The 25373-nt window shown below is 28.6% G+C and overlaps 3 protein-coding genes across 5 annotated transcripts; all 3 read right to left on the bottom strand.

Annotated features, from left to right (window-relative positions):
• Nucleotides 1-2847: 2847 nt before the first annotated feature.
• On the bottom strand, nucleotides 2848-4913 carry LOC106771458 (hypoxanthine-guanine phosphoribosyltransferase). 2 transcript variants are annotated; one of them, XM_022785489.1, is made up of 3 exons: nucleotides 4523-4913; nucleotides 3984-4148; nucleotides 2848-2975 (listed from the first exon to the last, which is right to left on the bottom strand). In XM_022785489.1, exons 1-3 carry the CDS (start codon nucleotides 4826-4828, stop codon nucleotides 2943-2945), a joined length of 504 nt encoding a protein of 167 aa, XP_022641210.1. In that variant the 5' UTR covers nucleotides 4829-4913; the 3' UTR covers nucleotides 2848-2942. The 2 variants fall into 2 exon arrangements, with proteins under 2 accessions (XP_022641210.1, XP_014512928.1); XM_014657442.2 differs by lacking the exon at nucleotides 2848-2975 and adding an exon at nucleotides 3419-3715 and having other exon boundaries at nucleotides 4523-4911.
• A 1457-nt stretch (nucleotides 4914-6370) lies between these two features.
• Nucleotides 6371-10510, bottom strand: LOC106769657 (polyadenylate-binding protein 3). The gene is made up of 7 exons (XM_014655366.2): nucleotides 10063-10510; nucleotides 8643-9415; nucleotides 8392-8469; nucleotides 8157-8246; nucleotides 7532-7834; nucleotides 7248-7436; nucleotides 6371-6907 (listed from the first exon to the last, which is right to left on the bottom strand). Exons 1-7 carry the CDS (start codon nucleotides 10313-10315, stop codon nucleotides 6680-6682), a joined length of 1914 nt encoding a protein of 637 aa, XP_014510852.1. The 5' UTR covers nucleotides 10316-10510; the 3' UTR covers nucleotides 6371-6679.
• Nucleotides 10511-19069: 8559 nt separating this feature from the next.
• Nucleotides 19070-23519, bottom strand: LOC106771125 (magnesium transporter MRS2-2). Of its 2 annotated transcripts, none has more exons than XM_022785488.1 (11): nucleotides 22859-23519; nucleotides 22740-22769; nucleotides 22013-22163; nucleotides 21773-21891; nucleotides 21301-21375; nucleotides 20986-21210; nucleotides 20845-20889; nucleotides 19981-20025; nucleotides 19862-19891; nucleotides 19646-19765; nucleotides 19070-19385 (listed from the first exon to the last, which is right to left on the bottom strand). In XM_022785488.1, exons 1-11 carry the CDS (start codon nucleotides 23099-23101, stop codon nucleotides 19299-19301), a joined length of 1170 nt encoding a protein of 389 aa, XP_022641209.1. In that variant the 5' UTR covers nucleotides 23102-23519; the 3' UTR covers nucleotides 19070-19298. The 2 variants fall into 2 exon arrangements, with proteins under 2 accessions (XP_022641209.1, XP_014512520.1); XM_014657034.2 differs by having other exon boundaries at nucleotides 21773-21894; nucleotides 22859-23518.
• Between the last annotated feature and the right edge of the window lie 1854 nt (nucleotides 23520-25373).

The following is a 25373-nucleotide window of genomic DNA, read 5'->3' as shown; positions in this document are numbered from 1 at the left end:
ATATATATATATATATATATATATACACACACACTCACACAAACCTTATTTTCTTATCTATTCCTTTATTCCTTTGTCTGTCATTAAATTGCTTATCTATTGCTTTTGTGTTTTTATTTCTATGAATTTAATTAAATTACACTAAAATATTAAATGCTATTTTTGTCGTCATCAAATTACAAATTATTATACGCAGTAGTCTTATTTATTTTTACACCAATATTTTGAATATTATGCATAAGAGACTTTCTAATCACTTGAAAGTATACATATTTTTCTAGTTTATAAAAATTAAACTTTATTACTACTACCTTACTCTTCCAAAATTAAACCCATATAATCTAAATAGTTTAAAGGCGCATCTTACAAAAAAAATATAAAAATTCACTATGCCCAACCACAGAAAACTAGTCCAAAGATTTTGCCTTGGCTGAATTTGTAAAACAAGGAACAACGATATTGACGCTCCCAATTGTTTGTAGGTAATAAATGAGTGACACGTTTTTAGATTTATTTAACACATATTATAAGATAAAATATTATAAAAGAATAATTTTTTATATTTTTTTAAAAATAAAGTAATAATAAATAATGTCAAATGAATGTAAAAAATTTACATGTTAAAGTATTATATTTCTTATTTTTATAGAAATATTTATTGAAAGAAACTAGTTTTTTTATATATTCAATAAATATATATATATATATATATATATATATATATATATATATATATATATATATATATATATATATATATATATATATATATATCAGAAACAAAATTTCATTGGGAAGAACGGTAACAATCTCAACGTTAATATGGTAAAATAAATAATACAAGAACAAATCATTAATATTATCTCTTCAAAATCATTTCCATGAACACACCTTTATTATATATATACTACAAGAAATTTTGTAATTTGACAATTTTATTGATGAAAAAAAATTTGTGAATAAAACCAAATTTTCATATTGATTTTACTGGCATACATTTATAGATAATAAATTTATTAATAAACTTTGTTGATAATATTTGTCAATAAATTAAAATTTTTGATAAATATTTTTATTAATAATGTAGTTATCAATAAAATATATTGATAATTAATAATTTATTATTAAGAATTTTTTTTATCAATAAATACGTTGATAAGAAAAATAACATTTTTTGTCAAAGTATGATGAAATAGAAAATAAAAATGATAGATGGAGTTGAAGGAAGAGAAACAGAGAAAGGAAGAGGAGAAGAAAAAAAAAACGGATTTGGCATGTGATAACACGACAATAGAGATGCAACAGGAGTCGAGGAGGAAATGTGAAAAAAAAAAGAAAAAAAAAAAAGACAAAGAGTAAGAGAATAAGATAATTATAAATAAACAAAATTATCAATGAATGTTTATTTGCGACGATTGATAATTATAAATGAATTTACCAATTTGTCAATAAATCTATCAATGAATTTGTTAGTAAATTTATGAATAAATTTGAATTATCGATAAATTTTAGTTATTAATAATTGATAATAAAAAAATTTATTTAATGATATTAATACCTCAATTCTTAACATTAAGAAAAAAAAAGCCTATGTGTTTTTACGAGGTCGTTAATAAAGTTTCAAATGTGATAAAGTTTCAAATGTGATAAAGTTTTCTAACTCAATAATAGTGTTATATTTATATGAAGTTAAATTACATAATGGGTAACTACTCTAATAACCAAGATATTTCATCTCATCTTTAGCTTTAATACATTACAATTCGTTAAATACATTAAATTTATCCCATATGCATGAGACAAGACATTACAATATAATCATACAACATTTAAATATTTAAGATTAACTTGAATAGGTAAGATATATTATTTAAAATAAGGAAGTGTAGTTTGAACAACGATAAATCATTTGAGTGTAGGAATGACAAAAAAAAATTACATCTACATATATCTGTGACATGGATACTCGATAAAAGTTAATAATAAATAAACACAAAATATAAGTATGAATATCTTAATTACTCGTTTGTTTATAGGAGAAATATAAGTATCACGGTATCTAACTGACAAATATTCGTTACTCACTAATTATTAAGTTTATTTTTTAAAATTGAGTGATAAAAAGAATGTTATTAGTGAAAAAAAAATATTAATAAAAGAATATTTGATTTTATATATTTATATTTATTTATTTATACTTATGAAATTTAAGTTATTTTTTAAAAAAGATTAATTTTCAAATTTTATACTCCAGTGAAACTCATTTAAATTTAATTGTTAGAAAGGCCAAACTTATTTGCATTTAACATTTTAATGTGAAACTTCAGTTTGATTGTATTTTTAAATAATTTTTTTAACTGATTTATATTTTAAATACTTGCTTTTAAATAGTTTAATTTAAAATTAAAAAAAAAATTGCGATATCATGGATACATGTAGATATATATAAAAAAATATCCATGAATCATTTTCACATATACTGGACATGCAGCGAAATGAGTAATAAGACATTTTTATTTAGACGACATGAACAAGTTTGCATTACCCATATCTATCTACCATGTTGTCATCCTTAGCAACACTCTTTAATTAAAAATGGAAAAAGTCTCTTTAACAACTTTTTTTTGACAACTTTTTGACAATGCATACGTGACAGTTTATGATTGATTTATTTCAAATTTTTTTTAAAATAAATTCAAACAGACCAATAAAATGGTGACACATGTTCTGTTGTAAAAAAATTGTTAAAATATTATTACCCTTAAAAATTGATGTTCTGCTGTAGTTACCAAGTTTAAATGACTTGAACAAGCACTTCTAAAGCAAGAATCTTTGCTTTTATCAAGTTCATAAATCACATAAGCAAGATATATTTCATTTGAGTGACATTAGAATGACAAATGAGCTTACACTAGTATGTATTGTCTGAATTTGTCTTGAATTTAACGAAAAATCTCCACCTTGATTGAATATGACTACATGTATAAATATGATTCTCATCCTTTTTCAGCCCAACGCGGTTTTTCTATACTTTATACTTCCGAAAACTACTGAAATCAAGAAAAAGCTTACTTTCATCACATCCATATACCTTATATTAATTAAAATTTAATTATCATTTTTTAATTTATTTACAGAAGACAGAGAACCAATATACATCTAGAACAGAAATAACTATATTGACCATAATGCAATCCTTACAATACAGCATACTCATAAAGTACTTGATTTTATCTTGTATAGGAAATCATTTCCTTCCATTAACTATTCCCGTTAGTCACCACTATTCTACACTTGTATGCTAACATGATATTTGAATTATTCCAAATAAGTAAACATCTTTACCTGTACTTCATCTAAGAGTCACTTCACGCATTTAAATAGAAAAAGAAAAAGAAAAAAGAATAAACGACAATGCTAGTTTTCAAGTAATAATAATATAATGGTGTGAACAATTCTGTAAAGCTCCGAAACAGTTTATTTTGTGATAAACATGGAAACCAGAAAGCAGATTCGTTTCTTCTATTTTCCGTTCTATCTGTGAATCAAGTGTACAGTGTTAAACACTCTTAAGGTTTCATTTGGGACAAGTGCTCACTAAGGGATATAAATAAGATCACTCGTAAAGTTCAGGCTTCAAAACACCAATGTAAGGCAAATTTCTGTACTGTTCGGCAAAATCCATTCCATAACCAACAACAAAACAGTCTGGGCACTGCATACAACACAAATGTAGACAGAATCAGTAGATATCACTCCCAACTCATTCTGCTTCGTAATTAGACCATACCACTTCATGTCACTTAAAATGAGAATCTATGTTAAAATAAAATACTTGATAAGTTTATCCAAGTCAGTCTCAATAGAAGTTAAGATCATTGTGTTTATGTTCAATAGCTATATGATATATATGAAGCTCATTGACATGTATTGGTGTGCCAAAAAAATCTATACTTGTAAAAACCCAAAAACATGCATCATACCTCAAATCCACGGTAGAATTTTCCTTCACCCACCAGCTGAACATTTACTTTTCTCCTTGAAGGTTTATCAAGAAAAGTGCACACAGAAACAGACGATGCTCCTTTTGATTTCAAGTGCTTAATGACTCTAGATAAGGTATGACCAGTATCTACAATGTCTTCGACCTAATTATCAATCCATGATTAAAACATGTATAACAATTTAGAATAATTTCTCCACAATCTCTTGATAATCAAAGAAAAATGAAAAAAATAAATAAAGATTATAACTAATTTGTAAAAAAAATAAAATTGTTGTATAGCTTTTTGATTCTCCATTTAAGCTCGAACCTTGTATAATATAAAAAGTACCATACTGGATTTGAGTTCGAAGAAAAAAAAAATACACTATTAAACAACAGAAAAAAGAATTTCAGCTCAGACGTGGACTAACTAATTACTCTCATTTGAAAATACAATGTATTAGTTTTATTTCAATTTGAAAACGGCGATTTAAAACAGTGACATCGAGGGGTGAGAGGAGGAAAAAAGAGGAATACCAAGATAACGTGACGAGCGTTGATGTCGACCTTCAAATCCAAGGAAATGGTGGGTGCACCATTGGACTCTGTTCCTGAACCGTAGGATTCAGCTCGGACGAAATCAACGGATACTGAGAAGTCGATTTTGCGAACAAAATCTGCCAAGAAGAGGAAGGCACCCGTGGCAACACCTACGACTATGGGCGCTACAGAACAACTTGCAAAGTCGGCGGACACTTCGGCGGCAAGCTCCGAGACACGGCGAGAAATTTGGTCCTCGCTCCACAGAATTGTCTCAATGTGGGAATGCATGGTCGTGTTCATTAGAGAGGGTTTATGGGATGATTTGCAACTGCTAGGGTTTTTCAGATTCTCTACCGTTTCCTCTTTCTATTTGGAGAAAGTTAGATATCTTTTTCAACCTTCTTTTCTATTATTTATTACATTTTTATTAAAATAATCATCATGACCCAATAATAAAAAATTACTATTATTACTTATTTATTTATTTATTACTTAATTTAGAATAAATTAAATTATTTCACAAATTACAACAAAGGTTACTTTGTTCGTTGATTAATAGTCAAACCACTTTTTTACTCTGTTGAATTTAACATTGCTTAAATAAATATTCCTGCTTTTTAATTTAAGAAATGTGCTTGCTGTATTGCCCTTTAGAAATATAAGTTGGTCTATATAACTTGAACTATTAAATAGTGTTATTTACAAGATTCTATTTTTTCTTTTCTGCAAATTATATTAAAATTTTGATGTACCAAAATTACACATAAGTCTTGGTTTAGTCCCTCAATATTCTATACGTTTTCTTTTCGTAAATGCATTAATGTTACATCTCTTACAAATGGGTAATGCAGAAAATATTTCTTGCTTTTTAAAATAATAGTATTTTGTGTATAATGTTAAGAATAAATTGAGTAATTAAAATTCGTACAAAATTTATCTAGGACAATTATTTGTATCATATGTGAAGATTTAATAAATGGATAACTATAAAATTATAAAAAGATCTAATAAAATTATATATATATATATATATATATATATATATAAAAGTTTAATTATAAAGATTTCAAATAGAATTTTTTATTCATTTGTATTGATGTCAAAATCAATACAGAAATATGTTTGACTGAAAATGTTATAAAAATAAGATGATTTAGTACTAAATTTTAAAAAATAAATGCATAAAAATCTCAATTTATTTTTCTGGTAAAAATACTATAATACACTATTAATTCTCCATTAAACCAAATTGTGTAATAACCACACCAATTGAGTTCAGTAAAGCCTTCGGGATGCCTATTACAGCATTTTGATTGAAGGGATGCTTATTACAGCATTTTGATTGAAAGTTTCTTATAAATAAAAACATAATTTTAATATAATAATTATTTAAATATTTAAAAAAACAATTAAAAAAAATTACTTTAATAAAAAGATAAGGTTGTTGGACAGCAATTTTCCTGATTCTTGATGAGAAAATAGTGCCAAAAAAGTAGAAAGGTTTTAAAATCATTGGAAGAGGAACAAACTATTTTTTCATTCAACTACATGTGTTTGATGTATTTGTTGCTCTTTCTAACTACAATGCTAGAGTTATGATCGTATCATGGGTAACCATAGACAAATCAGAAAACAATTTAGTACATTATTGGAAGAAGGATAAAAATTTTAATGAGTAATTTCTTTTTTAAGTTTTAAATATTGTCCGAGACTAACACCAATCTATTACATTGCTATTGCAGAAAAGGATAAAGACACAAAAACCACAAAAAAATAGTAATGACAAATCTGTATAAACCATTGATGCTATAATTCATCACCACGATCCACCTTAGACAGATATTCCAACAAAGAAAATTAATAACTTAAGAAATTAAATGATTGAAGAATGTGCCTACCAAAATCCGAAATCAAATGTCTAAAAATCCAAAATTGTTTCCAAAGCTAATAAACCGATCACTCTACTGCAAACTCAGTCCTAAATAAAATAGAATGATAAAAAAGTCGAAAAATACTGAAACAATTGCTAAAAAAATCTACCAAAGAAATCCTTCAGCCCCTCCGTATCATCATCACCCTCTATATCATCTCATAAATTAGTAATTCCGCAAAAGAATGATATCATATTGGTGAAAACTTTAGACACCTGCTTCATTCATTTACGGATAACGATCCAATCTGATCAGCAACTCCAGATTCAGGTGCAGCCTCATATAATACCTGCATAGCTTCAGACACCTTTGTCTTCAGGTCCTCAGGAGATTCGATGAGATTGATTACTTCGGACTGGTCCATTTCCAGTAGCATCCCAGTCACCTTTGCCGTGTATTGGTTTAATGTCAGCCGCTCCACAAGAGGATATAGATGTTCACCCAACATCTGTTCAGGTTCAACCATTTAAACCAATGATTGCACTTACTGAATAAGTATTATTACAAATAATTTTTGCAATAAATTAGATAACAGGTCAATTTCATTGTAACCTTATCCATTCGAGGCAAACAAAAGATTATTAAAAGAAACTTTAATCCTAAAAATTGTTCAGTGAATTAAGTAGTTCAAATGGGAATATGAAATATGTTATTTGCATACATGCGTTTATAGGCAGCTCTGTAATTCAAATTTAGTCCATGTTTAGATCACCTGAATTTCAATCCTATATTTAATACTAGATTTAACTTGTGTGTGTGATTAAACTAAAAATACAGTTTATACATACCATGCGCTGATTTTCTGGAGTGGCAGACGCAAGAGCCGATGCAAGTGTAGTAGACAATGCTCCAGAACGCTGACCATCATTAGGTGCTGCATTAATTCCAGAACCATCAAAGTGCATGGGCATAGTTGGACCATTTCGACCATTAGGCATATATCGAAACCCTTGGTTGGAATTACGATGCATCATCATCTGATTTGAAACATTGAATTGTTTTCAACATTGAGAATATAATTGTGGATTAAAAAAACTATTTAGTTCCAAACCTAGAATTACAGAATAATCACCTGGCTCTGTTGCATTGGTTGAAGATTTCCATTTCGTCGAACTCCAGTCCTATGTCCAGACTGAGCCTGCCTTTGAAGGGGATAAGGAGTAATGAAATTGGGGGCAAACCCAGGCCTCATTCCAGGCAAAATTTGCTGCTGGAATGAATATCCAGCAGGCTGTGGGGGCATGAAGCCAGGGTTGCCTTGACCAAAATATAATTGTTGAGGAGCAAGTCTTGGTGCCCCTGGATGATGATAAACAGGAATGCCAGCAGGCAGAGGTGTCATTCCACCCGATGTTCGGATTTGAGCAAAATGAGCCTGAACAAAGTCAAATTGTTATCATACCATCAAATTCAGGAAAAAATGCTAAGATAATTATAAAAGGAAGAATATTTTTGAGGATACAACATGCAAATTCAAAATAAGAATTACAGCAAAACGGAGAAACTCAAATAACCCCCAAAAGATTATCCTTAATCAACAAATAAAGCACATATACATCATAAAGCACAGATGAATATCTCAATAAATACGATTAAAGAAAAGCCAGTCAACTACGAGTGCCATTTACTTAATAGAAAGTATTTAAGATTTATATCATACAAGAATAATTAACAATAAGATTCAAGAAAAGCATCACCTGTAAATGAGCTTTCCTCTCTTCTTTGCGCTGGGCCACAGCAACGTAAAGTGGCTTTCGTCCAATCAACTTGCCATTCATTTCATTCAACTGTATAAAACACGATAAAAAAAGTCATCCATTCAATAAGAAAAAAAAAAATAGCAGGTAGCACCTAATAGATCTTTTTAACCACACAAAGGTAGCACCTAATATATATGCTAGATCTTTTTAACCATACAAAATTAATACTTACAGCTTTACTTGCTTCCTCTGGTGTAGAAAAAGCCACAAAACCAGATCCCTTGCTATGTCCATTTGAGTCGACAGTCACCTAACATATTCAATTCAATGTAGAATCACTAAGTATTTCATACATGACCATTCACTATAATTAAAAGTTAATTGGATGCATGAGATATATTCAAATAAGGATGAACAAAAATGTAGTGATAGTTACTGCACAAATAAGACATACAATGTGAATATTTTTCATATCTTACATACCTTGCAAGATGTTATAGTTCCATACTGAGAAAAAAGATCTTTCAAATTTTCATTACTGAAGTTGTCATCAAGATTTTTCAAATACAAATTAGCACCTTGTAATTTTTCATATCTACTTATTCTTTCTTGCTCAATTTTGGCTTTCAATTCAGCCTCTCTTTCTGCTTTCTTCTGAGCCCTCCCCACATATAAAACCTTATCATCAATGGCAGTACCATTTAGTCTTTCCACTGCAGTTGCCGCTGAATCTGGATTTTGAAAATTTACAAAACCAAAACATCTAGATTTTCCATTCATATCTTTCATGATAGTTGCACTGGTTATGGTACCGTAAGAGCCAAACAACTTATTGAGATCCTCGTCTGTGAATGCTTCAGAAAAGTTTTTCACATACACATTAGTAAATTTAGGTGATCCATTTGTCCGAGCCTGACGCCGGATAAAAAGTCCAACGTAAACTTGCTTGTCATTGATCAACATGCCATTCAACTGTTTGATTGCATTCTGGGCAGAATCTTCATTATCAAACTGAACAAAACCATACCCTTTCGGCAGACCAGTATTGTTATCAGTAGCCACCTTACAAGAAAGTACAGTGCCAAAAGCAGCAAAAGTGTCATGCAATGCTTTGTTATCAATTGATGTATCAAGGTTCTTGATGAACACATTGCCTTGTCCACTTTTCCGAATGCTTGGATCACGTTGAGAAAACATAATTCGAATCGGTTTTCCATTAACAGGAGTGAAGTTCAAAAGTTCCATGGCATTGGTTGCTGTGATAAAAATGTCAAAAAGTTAGACAGCCACAGAATCAAAAGAGCAAAATAAGAAAGAAAAAATAACAGCACAGGCAAACCATCAACAGCCAGCCAATGTTCTCACACAGTTACAGCTATTCTATCAATTGCCCTAATGATATGAATCTCCTATCCTATAAAAGATCGACTTCCCACAGACATCGACTTTCCTTCCAATTGTAGTGTATAAAATTAATTTTTTATGATAAAAAGATCCAACATTAATTTTCTTTTATATTACACACACAAATCCAAACATATTACACATTACTACCACACCCCAATAGTCTCAAATAGTTTACTACACCAATAGTCTCACATATTCCTCGATAAGGCATACAATACCTCATAACACATTAAATATTAAATTGCACTTTACCTAAATTGCTACAAAATGGAAATTATGGATTTGATAAGAACACATATTAAATATTAAATGATTAACATTTTTAAAACTTTCTGAATATATACATTCTTAAATTCAAGGCAAACAAATCAGTTCCCCTCAACACCGATCATAGTAAAAACATCATCATAATAAAAAAACATCGAAACATGGAGGGAATTCAATATTACATGAAAAATCATGAAAAAAATAAAATAAAAGTTTAGAATAAACGAACCATCCTGAGCATTAGAAAAATTGACATAAGCGTAACCAAGAGAGGATCGTTTGCTCTGATCTCTGCAAACCCTAATCGAAACAATCTGAGCAACTTGACTGAAAAGATCATAAAGTTGCTCCTCGTTTACATTTCCATCGAGATCGCCCACATACAGCGAGGCATTGGAAAATGATCCTCCGCCCAATGCAGTTACGGGAGCCGCTGTTGCAGTCACAGATTGAGTCATTGGGGAAGAAACCGCTGCTGCCATTCACTATTCTTTCACACAAAGAATAACTGATACTCAATGAAAAGAAACAAAAATAAGGAATAACAACTTTTGAAAAGAAAATATATAAGAAAAAATAATATAAATCAATCCTAGTTGTTATGATATGGAGATATCATTCTCCTTTTGGATTCTTTTTCTTCTCTCCTGAAAATAGAGAACTGAGGAAGAGAAAGAAGTTAGGAAGGAAGATTTGGCTTTTATAGAAGGTTCACCTGTTCTTCTGTTTTGCATAGTAATTTAAACTCAAGGAATTTTGTATAAATTATATTTATTAGTTAAGATGAAGAAATTATTGTTTGTTTCATATTTTCAAAAAATTTATCTATTAATTATTTTTTAAATTTAAATAATTACTTAAGATATAAAAAGTTATTTTTTAATTTTATCTTTTTAATAATTTTTTTATAAATTTAAATATTTTTTTAATAAAAAATACTTATACAATAAAAAATTGTACAAATTACTTATTTGTATAATTATTTTAATTAAATAATAAATATTTTATACAATAAAAAATTGATTTACATTTTTTCTAGTTATATATAATAATATAATAATAATAGATAATAATACATAAAGAAATGAAATGAAGTAGTTGAAATCGTTTTTTTTTATTCAAATTATTAAAATTGGTTTTAACTATTTACACTTTTTCCTCCTTTTAAAATTATTATTATAAATATTAAATAATTTATTACGCTAAATAGATAGTAAAATAAAATTATAAATTAAAGATATTTTTGATGTTATATCAAATATTCTCCTCTGATTTTATATTTTTATGATTTGATTTTAAAATATTTAGTCATTTTATTCTAATTATTGTGAATTAAGTTTTAAATCAAAAAATAAAAGAAAAAAGACATGAAAACAATATCCTATATTTAAGGAGATGACCTAGGATAATATTAATTTTATGTAACAGAAAACACTAATCGAAATCATGGAGGTTTTTGTAGTTATAACTGTCTAACTAACTAAAGCAAATTACAATATATATAATTTTAAAAATCACTCTCCTCTTCTAAAAAATCTTCAAACTTCTATTGCATGTTATATTAGAACTATGATATTCTCATTTATTTGTTATAATCATTGACAAAAGTAGAACAAAGTGTTTTTATCTCAAATAATGTAAAATGGTTTATAATTTTATAAATTTATAACTCATCATCAAATTATATCTTTGTGATAACAAATTTATGTAAGTGATATCTCTTCCAAACATCTACTAAGAATATTGTACTTATTATAAAGTTTATTATATATAATTTATATGGTATGTAAGCTGATAATGGTTAAGATTTTTTTTCCACTTTTTATTCTAATGCAAAAATATTATAAGATTCATTTTGGTTAATGTTTTGTTCAATTATTAAAAAAAAATGTTTTGAAAAATATATTTGTTTGTATTATTGAAAATTAAGTTTTTAAATTTTAAGATGCTTATTAAAATATAAAATAAATAATTAAATTGAATTAAAACCATAAATTAAATTATCGAAACTGTATAAAATAAAATTCAAGACTAAAAAATACAGATAATTAAAATTAAAAAAGCAGAATAAAAGTAAAAAAAGAATATTACCAATGGTAAACTATCGGTACTAAAAAAAATTGATGAAAATATTACATTTTTGTTAAGAACCAAACAACTATATGTCACTTAAAAAATGGTAAAAGTTTCAAAAGATTAGACTTGTTTTATAATTCGTGGAATTAAAATAGCAAAACATACAAAAAAAATTATTTTTATTATCTATTTACTAGTGAAAATGTATGTATCACTTTTGTCTTAGATAATAAATAAAAATCAATTATTTTAATTATCATTAAAATAAAAAAATTATTACATATACAAAATATATATTTATAAAATAGTTATAAAAGAATAGTGACAAAATCTAAATGATAAAAATTGATAAGATAGTTTATATCATAAAAGCAAAATAGATAATGAAATAGGTAAAAAAACAATTACTTAAATATTACAAAAAGAATGTCCTCATAAATAACTATAAATAATAAACAATTATATATATATATATATATATATATATATATATATATATATATATATTTAAAATAAAATTACAAAAGGAGTATAAAATATAAATTAAATTCAAGAAGTTTTTCGAAGATAGAAAAAATATTAAATGGTATTATTTGCATTCATTATATACGTGTTTAAATATAAAAGTGACATACAAAAAACAGTAGTAAATTATAACTTTACGAATAAAGAGAAATATAGTCATTAATCGGTATTGATTACTGTAATATTACATACAAGATTCATAAATGTTAGGATATTGAATAGAATATCTGATTTTGTCTAACTCTCCTCTCAAACTAGTGGTGACATTCTCATACCAAATTTTTCTCTTAGCAAGATGAATCTTATATGAATGATAAGTTTAGTCAAACAGTCTGCAATTTGATCAATAATAGAAACAAACCATAATTACTTTATTTTGCAAGACTTGATCACATATGTAGTACACTTAGGTTATCACATCACAAAATTGGTTTTTTGGTCATTAGTAGTTTTTAGTTTTGTCAAGAGATATCTAATCCAACTAACTTAAGCTCTAAGGTCAGTCATGACTTTGTATTATGATTTTGTACTTAATTATGACACTACCTTTTTGTTTTCTTGAAGACCAAGAAACCAGAGTTTCTCCAAGAAACACACTGTCTTGTCATTTATTTTATGTCATCAATACTAGTTGTCATCTACATTAGAATATCTCATTATGTCAAAATCTTTTGAGGGTTTTATGTGCAGGCATAAGTTCTTTCTACCGTGAAGATATCTTAGAATTATTTTTATTCCTTGCTAGTCATCCATGGTAGGTGTGCTCATTGTTGAGATTGGTATCACACAGCGAAACGTTTTAAAAGAGTGTGATAACGGTCAATAACCAAGAGGGGAGTGGTGAATTGGTTCTTTTAAATATTATGATTTTCTTTAAGAACTTTTATCAAACAGCTTAAGTGCTAAAGTTATAGAGTAAAAAATTCAACACAAAGGATTTTATCCTGGTTTGAATAAAAAAATTCTACGTCCAGTTGTTGATCACTATAAAGAGTGATCAACCTTTTTCACTAAAATATCGTTTCAGATTACAAATAGATTAATCAAATAATAAGACATAGAGAACACCTTCCTTCAACACACGATGGAAGAACCTTACTCAATCAACTTGAAGAGAACCATTTTGACTTTATACGCACTAAACACAAGCTTCTCCTATTCACCAGACTTGATTTAATCACTCTAAGATTTAAGAACTTCCTCAGAACAAATCTGTATTCTCAAAATGTCTTAGTTCCCTTTTCACACACAGAGAGTTTCCCTTAGGCACACAACTTTGATACTCTCAAATGAAACGTTACCTTCTAAAAAGTGTGGAGAACTCTATTTATAAGCCAAGGTCCGCAGGACCAGAAACTGAAAAGACATCTCTCAACTGCCAGTGATAATCAATTATCAAAAGTGATAATCGATTATTGTTGAACCTTGGATAATATTAAACTTGCAATGATAATCAATTACTCCCTGTGATAATCGGTTATTGTTGCGACAAACTCTTTTCCATTTTTGTTTGTGATAATCGATTAGTGACACTCTTCTACTGCTCAACGACCTATAATTAAATTGTTTTAGAACTGTAGTGAAAAGTGGCACTCATGGGTGCCCTGCTACTGCTCAACGCTAAAACATTCGCATTTTGATACACTCGATGGTACAAGCCTGATGTTAGTGTCTGAAGCTAAAATGTTCTCAGACCTACATAATAAATTAGCGTTCAACACCAATTTGCCATTGCTTAACACCAAATTGCCACCGCTCTACATTGCATCAAAGATCAATAGACTTAAAATTGTGATTTGGGAAGAAAGGAGCCTGTTCAAATGGCCAAATTGATATTTCCTACTTAGTTCTTTGGTCAAAAACAACTTTCAATGTCAGGGTAGATACCATTTTGCTCAAATGATCATATCCTAAGTTTCTTAATTCAACACCAATTTAAACCATTCGAACAATACACAAACATTTAACACAACCAAATTTTCAATAGTTCAAACACCAATAGAACAATTCAAACAATTTCAAACAAACCAAACACATAATTTAACTTTTGTAAAACATATATACTTTAAAACAATGTAATTGATTTCTTTTACCTAAGGATGACTAAACAACTCTAAAACCTTATAAGCACCCCTTAAAGTACAAAAAGTGTTATCTTTCCTTAAGAACCACACAAATACAATCATGAAATGTCATTAGAACCACTAATCAGCACAGACTCTTAAAGAAGACTTAAACACCACATGCGATCCTAGATTATCCACATGCATAGGAAGACTAAACACACTAAAAAAAGAGAAAGAAAACAAACTTAGTATATTAGGAAAATTTATCAGATGAAAGTGGAAAACTCTCATCCTAATGGTTGTGACACCCGGGCACTGACGAGGGCGGGGAGTGATCGCCGGTGCAAGAAGCATGGTGCAGGGGGCACGGACAAGGAGCGGCTCNTGGCAGGCTTCGAGTGGAAGGGGCACATGGACGAATCGAACAAACACCGGAATGAGAGGGATCTGGAGACTGTATAGGTATGGGACTATACAATTGAAGGATAGCTTAAAGGAATTGATTTGGCTACCCATATCACCAAAATGCATTTACTTTTCAGAAGCCTAACCCATAAGAACTCTATGGTTAAGCGTGCTTAGCCTGGAGAAATTCTGGGATGGGTGACCTTCCGGGAAGTTTTTCCGGAAAGTGTGCGAGTGAGGCCAAAACACACTGGAAAGTCTCGTGGTGATGTGTGGGGGCAGTCAACAGTCCCTGTAAGTTGCCGGGGCGTTACAAATGGTATCAGAGCCTAGCCTCTCCCAGTACGGTAATTGAAGGATAGCTTAAAGGAATTGATTTGGTGACCTTCCGGGAAGTTTTCCCGGAAAGTGTGCGAGTGAGTTGCCGGGGCGTTACAGTGGTCGTCAATCTTCAAACAGATGCAAAGAGGTTTGGAGAAATTACATGATTTATAATAATGAGACTCTTTTATAAAATTTTTATTTATATTTTAAAATTTTAATGTTAAAATAATCTAATCTTATTACTTAATATACAATGTCAATTTTAAAACAAATTTTTTTAGATTCTTACACTTTTGATGATGTTAGAAGTGAACTTTAAGTTTAACTCAACCTCCACAAAAGCCATAGCGGGTGGAACAACATACCCAACAACAACAGATATCGCTAAGATAGGTTCTAATCATAGCTTTGATACCATGTTAAATGTGGACTTTAACCTTAACTCAACCCCACAAAACCGACTTGTAGGTGAGGTTTGTACCCACTTATATACACTTAATTAACTTTATCTTTAATCGATGTGAGACTTCCAACAAATGATGACTAAGAAAATTAGAAAAGTCAAATCACTTTTTTAGTCCAAGAAAGTGTTTTGGTTTTAGAGTAGTCATTGAATATTAATATATTAAAGAAGTTTGGTGAAAGTATATTATATCTTTTACATTTTTTTTCAAGTAAATTCTTATTACAATACAATTTTATCCATATATTGTACTCACTAAACTGTGTATTTTAATAGTAACATACAAAATATAAATATAAAAGATGAAACCATTCTATACCCATTCTAAATTTTTAATATTTTTTAAAATTATTTTGAAATAATTTTCAACCTCAAAGAAGATATATTTTAAGGCTCTATTTGTTTTTATTGATGACATGATTAAAGCCAAATTCTGAGAACAGATATATGATTATGTTACATGTTTAGTTTCATTTGCACTTATTTAAAGGAACAAATTTGTTGGAGAAAGATGTGGATCATTCACACATAAATGCTAAGATATAAAAGGATGTCCGGTTGATAAAGGGAAGAAAAACAAAAATAACCTTCATTTTAACGGAAAAGAGGACCGGAAAAGAAGAAAATCGAAAGTGAGGAGAGTCAATTCTACATAATTAAAATAGACTCGAATCAATTATGTGTCACTAAAATCGATTTTGGGTGTGTTTCTAGACAGTAGAATCGATTCTGGGTATGTATTTAGGTAATAGAATTGATTATGGCGGTTTTAGAATCGATTTTGAATGTGATTTGTGTTTATGATGATCTGAAATCAATTGCATTAAATGGACAGTAAATGATTTTAAAAGGTTGAAATCGATTTGAGCCTTATAAAAAGAGGAAAAATCAATTCTCCTCTTCCAATAATTGATTCACCTCCTCTCCCTATTGCCGCCAAGTCTTCAAAACTGAATATATATTATTAATAATAATATTAATAATAGTAATAATAGTAACAAAATTAATAATAATAACAATAATAATAGTAACTATTTTTTTTAATTTTAAATTACAACTTTAATATATATATATATATATATATTATTTTATTATATATAATTAAAATTTACTTTTTATCATACAATAATAATAATTATTATTAAAATTATAATAATAATATTTTTGTAATTTTATATAACAGTTTCAATTTTATTTCAAAATATTTTTTTTACTATTTATATTTAACTTTATATCACATTTATCCTTAAATGTAAAATAGTAATTATCTAATTTCATTAATTAGAATTTTTTTTTAACTTATATCCCTGGACAAATTTTTATAAACTTTTCCTTTAAATTCTTTCAATTATCTCTTCAAATCTCTTAATCAAAACAATACCATAATCTCTTCCCTATCCATTCAAATGTATTCAGTTTATTTCTCTTAAATTTTCTCTCCAATTCAAACACTACCTAAATTTATTTAATTATCTTCAGTTACAAAGATAAGAACTAATTATTCCAAACCAAATACAAAATCATGTAACTTTGTATAGGGGTGAACAAATGAAACTATACTGCATTATACTGCTAAAAACTGTACTGAACTAAAACCTAATTTATTTAAATTGAACTATAAAATAATTTAGACAAAATGAACTGAATTGTTTTTTTGTTTTATCAAATTGAACTAAATTATACTAAACTATAATATAAACTAGACTGAACTACTAATAGAATTGTAAATTGTACTAAATCATAATATAAACTGAACTGAACAACTAACTAAATTGTAAATTATACTAAACTATAATATATACGTAAATTTTTTAACTGAATTATAAATTATCCCTCTCATGATTATATATTTTTGGTTGAAAATACTTGTCCTTCTTATGTTATAAGCATCGATTTAACCAACTATAATATAATGTAAAAGATTAATTTAGAAAAAAAATTAAAAAATCATAATTTATTTGTGTTAGTATCAATTTAATAACTCTAACTAAAATAAATATTAAAAATAAATAAGGTTAATGTCCGCATTGAATATAATATCCTTATTTATTTTTAATATTTATATTTATTTAAATTAACATTGATTAAACAATAAAAAAACTAAAATAAATACTAAAAGTATATAAGGTTAGTGTTAACTTATTTAACCCTTGCTTAGACAGTTTTAATATTTTATTTATTTAAGTAAAAATCAAGTGAGCACTAAATATAAAAAAATGAAAAATAAATAATTAATTTTATTTATTTTTAATATTTTATGAAGAATGTTAATATATCCTGATAAGTTATAACAGTGTTTAAAATATAACTAATGATTATTGATTCCATTATATGTATATGCTGAAATCTAAATAATTAACTTCACTAATTAAAATTGATTTCATTACATTTATGTTGAAATTTAGAATATTTAATTCCAAACAACGTGAAAATTATTTTATAAGCTTTTTTGTGTGTATCAAATAAATTATCAATAATTACATATATATAACATTTATGATAATTTTGTATTCCAAATTAAAATATATTAATTTAAAACTAAATCTGTAATATATAAATTTTGATAAAAAAAATTAATGTGACCTTTCTAAAATAAAATTTTAAATAAATTGTGTCAAAATATATATTAAAAAAATTAATATTTTACAAGATAATTTTAAATTTTTTAGATCTAAATAAAAAAATAAAAATATAGATATATCTGAAAGTATTTTAAGAAAAAGATATTATAATTTTAATATTTTATAAAAAATAATATATAAAAGAAAAGGTAGAACCATTCTTTCGATCTAACAAACAAACTAATCTTACTATAAAAAGAGTACAGTTAACTGAAGCGAAAATTTATTAAGTTTAGTTTTTAAAAACTGAATCATAAAACAATATATTTAAGTTATAGTAAAAATATTTTAATACTTTTTAATATAATATAGTACAATTAAGTATTTTTTTGTCGAGTCCTAACTTTGGATAATAATTATCTTAAAAAGTTGTTTCCCAATTGATTGAGATTATGAGAAAATTTATTAAGAATGTATTAAAATTAAAATGTATTCATTGTCCCACCATGTTCGTTTTCAGTGTTGAACTCAGGCATTAGAATCCACAAAACATTTGATGACAGAACTTACTACGAGCAAGTTCTCCAACTTCATTTCCAGCTGTAACCAGAGCAGTTCGAACGTGATTTCTTAATATTTCTTTGACTAAAATTGGAAATCCAAAGAAAATGCAACAACAACTCCTAATGAAACCTTTGAAATGGTTTGGTTTTGGAGTTTGGGATCACTTTGTCATCCTTATTTACAAAACAGTTTGAAAGGGAACCGAAACAAGATAAAATCATGCATTAATTAGTATATTCCACTTAATCGTAATTTAATAAAGTATCAAGAGCTTAAGCTTATTCAGAAGAGGAATCAACAGTATTTACAATGTGTTATGATAATGACTGAATCAGATAACAAAATAACTGATCCAAAGGCTAACACCCTCATTGGTACCCATAACTCATCCATATGTTGAACTAACTCTAACAAAATGCTGCACAACATAATTATTATACTATTATATACAGGAGTCATGCCCCTTCCAAGTAAATTATTTTCACGATCCAACTAATCCCTTATTGCGAGCATAGGCTGTAATTATGACAAACATCACAGCAGAAAGTACTCCCGAGACAATAACTACCTGCAACAAACCATAATCATTTTTATTCTTTAATCACATCATTAAGTCCAAAATGTTAAATAATCTTAAAAAGAAATAGGTATCTGATAGCAAACTCCACAAGTATTCACTAACATATACTTCCTTGCTTTTTTAACGTGTTTTAAGATAACCTTGATTACAACTTGCTAATCTATTCTTTCTAAGAAAACAAATAGCTGCAATTTAGCAAATTCCATATTATATATAGGCACATGTGTAACCAGTAATCATTTGCATACCCATTTGAACATGTAATCATGGTTGTCGTTCCAAGTGTATGGGATATTCATGCCAAATATAGCAGTCACCAAAGAGTAGAAAGATAGGCAAACAGTTCCAGAGCTAAGAAAGAGTTCTAACTGCATAAGAGTTGAATACCATTTAGGAATTTCACTAAAAAAAACATAACAGAATACTGGCAGATATTTCATGCAAGTGCAGAATACGGAAAGCACCTGAATGAGCTGATTACGATGGCTGTCAAGCTGCCAAATGGAAAATTGTCACTTGAATTTTCGTGTCATTAAACATATACTCAGATATCAGATATCTTAGTAAATTGATAGCTACTTACTTGAATATTAATATAATCTTCAGTATCATCAATGTACTCTCTCAGCTTTAAATGAAAAAAGAGAAGAAATAGTTAAGTAAAAGTAAAACTAATCCTAAACAGCACATTCAGAGTTTGAGTAAAATTATACAAGTAAATAACACAGACTTGTAAAGAGACCGAACAAATATGAAAACAGTAAACTGGTTTTCAGTCCCGTTTTAGAAAAGTCTAACCTAATGCGCTTAGAGTCTCTTAAAATATCCCCTCACAAAATTCAGAGATCTTGACAACGTGAACTAGACATAGAATCAGAATTATCATAATATTTAATTTCAAAGGCAAAAGTGGTACAGCAAAGACCCAAGTGTGGTCTACTTGAACCAAAAGGAAAAATAGCACAAATCACTCAATCTCACTCAAGAAGTAATCCAACAAAGACTACATCTCACAAGTTCTTAAAACTAATGTGGAAAATTTTAAAAAGTTGCACAAAATACTTCCAAATCAAGATTTTGAATATAAACCACAAAGTTCAACTTTAAAACAGCAGCAGATGGAAGAAGGAAGAGAGCAAAATAAAAATCCGTTTTGTTAATAAAAAATTTCCCAAACTGTTGTATTTGCCAAACATTAACAAGCTTACTAGTATGGAACTAAAAGTCTCTACCCAAAGGGCAAGGCCTTGAGTTAACTGTCTAATAATTACGAGACTAAACAAATAATGAGTTATAAACTAATAAGAAACAAAAAAAAAAAAAAATTCTATATATTTACAAAGAAACAATCTTCCCAAACACTTTCTATCTAACATGTATCCGCCATGTCTGAAATTTAACATTTACGACTCCTTACTGCACATGTTTACACATACGTGATACTTACTGTGGTTAATTTGTTCATCGTATGATCAATTTCACTAAAATAAGCCTGCAAAATGGATAAGCACCATTAATAACAACTTTTCCTCATTAAAATAATGGAATATTTTTTCCTACTATTCTTTAAAGCAAGTACAGTTTAAACCTCTAGTAACATTTCAAGCTCTTCCACATCATTTTCATCTAAACGGACTGTTGCTAGACTTGCTCTACTTGCCCTAGATATCCTTGATCCTAAGGTGGGGGAGGAAGCAAACCAATTTGAAGCACCAGTTCCACTGACTGGTGATAATGAACCAGCTTTTCTTGACAGGTATAGGTCAGCCATATCATCATCATCATCCAGCAATTGTTCCAGCTCATCTCTGACCTGTTCCAGATATCAAGAATTGGTGATGGAAGAGGAAAAAGGGATATAAGTGAATTTTTTTCACAGGCTTAACAGAAAAACTTGACTTACCTTTTGTACTCTAGCCGTCAGCCTTGTCATTGCACTCTTCAGTTTACGAACTCTGTCCAAATTACGACTACTAATCTGCAGATTCAATTATCTAAGGTTCATGAGAGAACCAAAAAAGTCAAGAAATAAAAGGTAGATAGGGAAGTAGAGTATCCACATTTCAAGTCAGACAGAAAAAGAAAATCATTTAAAAATCAGGCATAACTAGAAAGAACACATCAGCATAATAAGTTATAACAAAAGAAAAGGATAGTAACTGAAATGAAGGAAATAAATTTTCCCTTGGCCACTTTCAAGCAGCTTCATAATGTGTTAGCTTATGCTATATCGAGAGATGGACTTTGAACTTGATTCAATCTTAGAAAACCGGTTCTTAAAGTGAATCTTTAGTTTTATTTAGTTGGTGTGAAATTTCTAATATAATGAAAAGATGCATAAACATGAAGAGAAAGAACTAAATAATATATGTTACCTTGGAGGTAAGTTCATCTAGTGCAGGATAAGCAGCCATCTCCAATTCTGTAGTACGTGCAGCAAGAAAACTGCAAATGGCTTCTAAAGCAACTTCCAGGGCCCGGAATTCAAAGGGTGACTCTACATTGCGTAATTTGGATCACTCAGATAATGCAAATAACAAGACATATTTACAAGAAGAATAGGTGCAATCATTGAGTTTATTGATTAGTTATGGTTCACCATTAATATAGCATACCATCATCTTCAGCTGCTTCAGTATCATTTTGGCCACCAAGGTACTCTTTTCCATCTTGCTGTTGAAGACCGGCACTTGATTGAGGCAACCGCCTTTGCAGTTCCTCGACAACAGGGATCACATTTTCATCTGTTGGATCTCTCAACAATACCTATACCATAATTTAGATACAATCAAGAATTCAATATGTGGAAGCAATGTCATTTCAATTTCTAGAAACAATTAAGCACTCTAAGAAGGACCAAAGGTTTGATACAGGAATTCACAAATATGAAAACCACGTTAGAGAGATAGTTAATGAACCTATTGAGGCTGGCTCTGCAATATTCTACTTATATGAGAAAATGTCCTATGCTGAGAGATATTCTTGTAGAAGTCATGTAAGGTATATTCTTTAGCAAGTCATGTAAGGTATATTATTGTACAAGAGTCACTACGTTAAGCACGGAAAAAGAAGCTAACAAGTAGCGTATTGTCTTCCTACCCATTGTATTCAATGAACTTGACAATAAAAACAAAAATTCAATCCAGCCTCAGATTAGCCATAACATTAAATACAAGAATAGGATAGAATGCTCAGAGAACAAACCCCCTCTAGCATCCTTCCTATTCTCTTATTTCAATCAGTCAAATGTCAAATGTTAAATCTTGTTCCCGAAACCAGTTTCATGTTCTCTAATCCCGCCCTTGAGAGATAGAAGTATTGAAGGATAAAAAGTTGACTAACCTCCTCAGCTGTGATAATTGCCTTGATATGCTAAAACACAGAATCAGAAAAACCAAAAAACAAAATTAGAAACAAATTGTAACAAACATTAAACAATCAAAACTAAGTATATGGCGGACCTCCAAGTTAAGAACAATTGCCTTCTCACGACCGAGAATGGTGGAAGGGTAAGAAAGCAGGGGATCAAGGATTCTGAGATCACGCGCATGAATCTGAACCCGATGCATGATTGCATATTTGTCTGCGTCGAGCAATGAACCCTTTCCTGTAGCATCAAACATAATCCAACTTCTCGACGACTGTGTCTTCTTCTTTACAACCGCCTGCGGATCCGCAGGGACGACGCTCCCATCCCGCGCCATCCCTTACCCGTTCCCACCTCCAACTCCAATCACATGCCCCGGTACCAGACTCAATTCAAAATTCAATTCAACAAAACCCACCCATGACACCACAATGGAATTTTCTCACACCCCTCTTGCACATTTGATCAACACGCCAACTGGGCATTCCTCAGGCCTCAATTTTTTTTTTTTTCAAAACCACCCTGAAGAATCAGATTCCCAGAAGAAACAAATACTAAGATACCACAAAAAAGGAACTTTTGCCTTTTTTTTCCTCCTCCTGGAAAGATGAAACAAACAAAACTATGTTTGTTAGCTAATTTGTATTAGTTTGGGTCTTTCTTTAATGTTGTGTGGTTTATATGAGAAGGCGTTACGATGCATGAAATCCGGGATGAAGAAATAACTGAAATAAGCTGAAAAGAGAATTGAAACGCTTAAAAATACAAACAGCACCGTTTATATAGAATGTGGTGAGGGTCCACGCGATACTATGACGTTGGAAAATGTAGACATCTCAACAAAATAATCCTCTTACTTTAATTAAAATTAACATTAAAATGATGTTTTAATTCAAAATTAATTTTGAATTAAGAATCAATTTTCCAATATATTAATTTAAATAAGTAAATTTTTTAAAATCATATTAACTAATATGTCAAAATAAACAAAAAAAAATATTAGCCTTGTTTCCATATTTGAATTATATTTTTATTTCATCTTAAACTTTAAAAATAAAAATTAGAAAAAAAATACGTCGTTCAATATTCAGAAGTTTTTCATTTTACTATTTCTTATAATAAAAATATTGTAACATGACGGAAATAATAATACAAATATTGTATTCTTTAATATAAATTTTCTAAAAAAAATAACTACAGAAAAATAAAAGTTTAAATAAATTATTAAAAATATTTATTATGAATTATAAATAAAATATTTATTAAAAGTGAATTTCTAGAAACTTGAATGTAAAAATTCATTATCTATATTAAGTATGAGTGAAAACATATGCATACATTTTTCTTTTACTATAACTTAACTTTTTAACTATTGAAATAAAGTATACTAATAAATTATAAAATAGTTTTTATAATTATAAAAATAAATAGCTTTTATAATTTTATTATAAGTAAATTTGTTTTTGTGTAAACAATTTTTTAATAATGAGTAATTATTTAAATTAAAAAAATAATATTTAAAAAATAAAAGTAAAAAATGTTTTTTAATAATTATTTAAATTAAAAAAAAATTACTAAAAAAGTAAAATTATAAGTAAATTGAGTAAAAAAAATGAATATCAATATTGATAAATCAGTTTTAGAAAAAATGTGAGCAAATCTTATCATATGATATGCTCCAATACATTATTAGTTAATAGTATAAAAAGTCTGTAAGATGGCAGCATGTAACAATCTAGAGTATCTTAATTTCCAGAGCTTCTAGCAGTGCCTGCTCTCTCAAAGATCCACAGGATGAAGGTGGTGGAGTGATAAGAAACAAATCTTTTTCATATAACACCACAGAAGATGAACTTAATCATGGTTCACGTGACAGATTCAGTGTTTGATGAATTATGTGAAACATGACAAGATGCCTTGAGGGTGAAACTTCTTGGCAAGAATCTTGATGAAGAACAGATAGAGAAAAAGTAATTGAAACTGTCCTTAGATGATATTCGATTATTACTTTTTTGAACAGTATCTGTACCCATGAAAAAAGATTGATAGAACCCTTTGGTTGGTGATGACAAAGACCAACCAATTTTCGATAACCAATAACCATGAAAAGTTAAGGAAAGGTATATCAAAGAAAGATGAATGATAAAAAGTATGACAAGACAGAGAAAGCAATGACACATATTGTAGTTCAGTAAAAACCTTCATTGGAGGATCAATATGCACTGATCGTGACTTGTTCATATGTCTTTTTAATTAAGAATTGATAAATTCTGGAAGGAGTTGGATCATTTGCAATGGACATTTTTTATTGCATGAATTGTAGAAATGACAATATGGTCAACAGCAAATTGAGGATTGGAAATTAAGATTTTTCATGATTTGGAGACACGTTTAAATTTCATAGGAGATCTCACTGGAATCCTTGTCTACAACTAATCCATCTTCTCTCCATTTCAATATTTTTTTTAACCTAAACTCCACCTTTGTAGGTTCTTCGTTTTTTTTTTCTGGTAATATATAGGAGTTTATGAATTAATCGGTTATTATTTTATAGAAGTATCAATTTATTTCAAATTTTAATTTTGTTATGGGAGTAGTTTTTTTCTTTT

The sequence above is a fragment of the Vigna radiata genome, chromosome 8 (assembly GCF_000741045.1).
Source record: "Vigna radiata var. radiata cultivar VC1973A chromosome 8, Vradiata_ver6, whole genome shotgun sequence".
NCBI classification, from domain to species: domain Eukaryota; kingdom Viridiplantae; phylum Streptophyta; class Magnoliopsida; order Fabales; family Fabaceae; genus Vigna; species Vigna radiata.
This window is presented reverse-complemented; position numbering and strand designations above follow the sequence as displayed.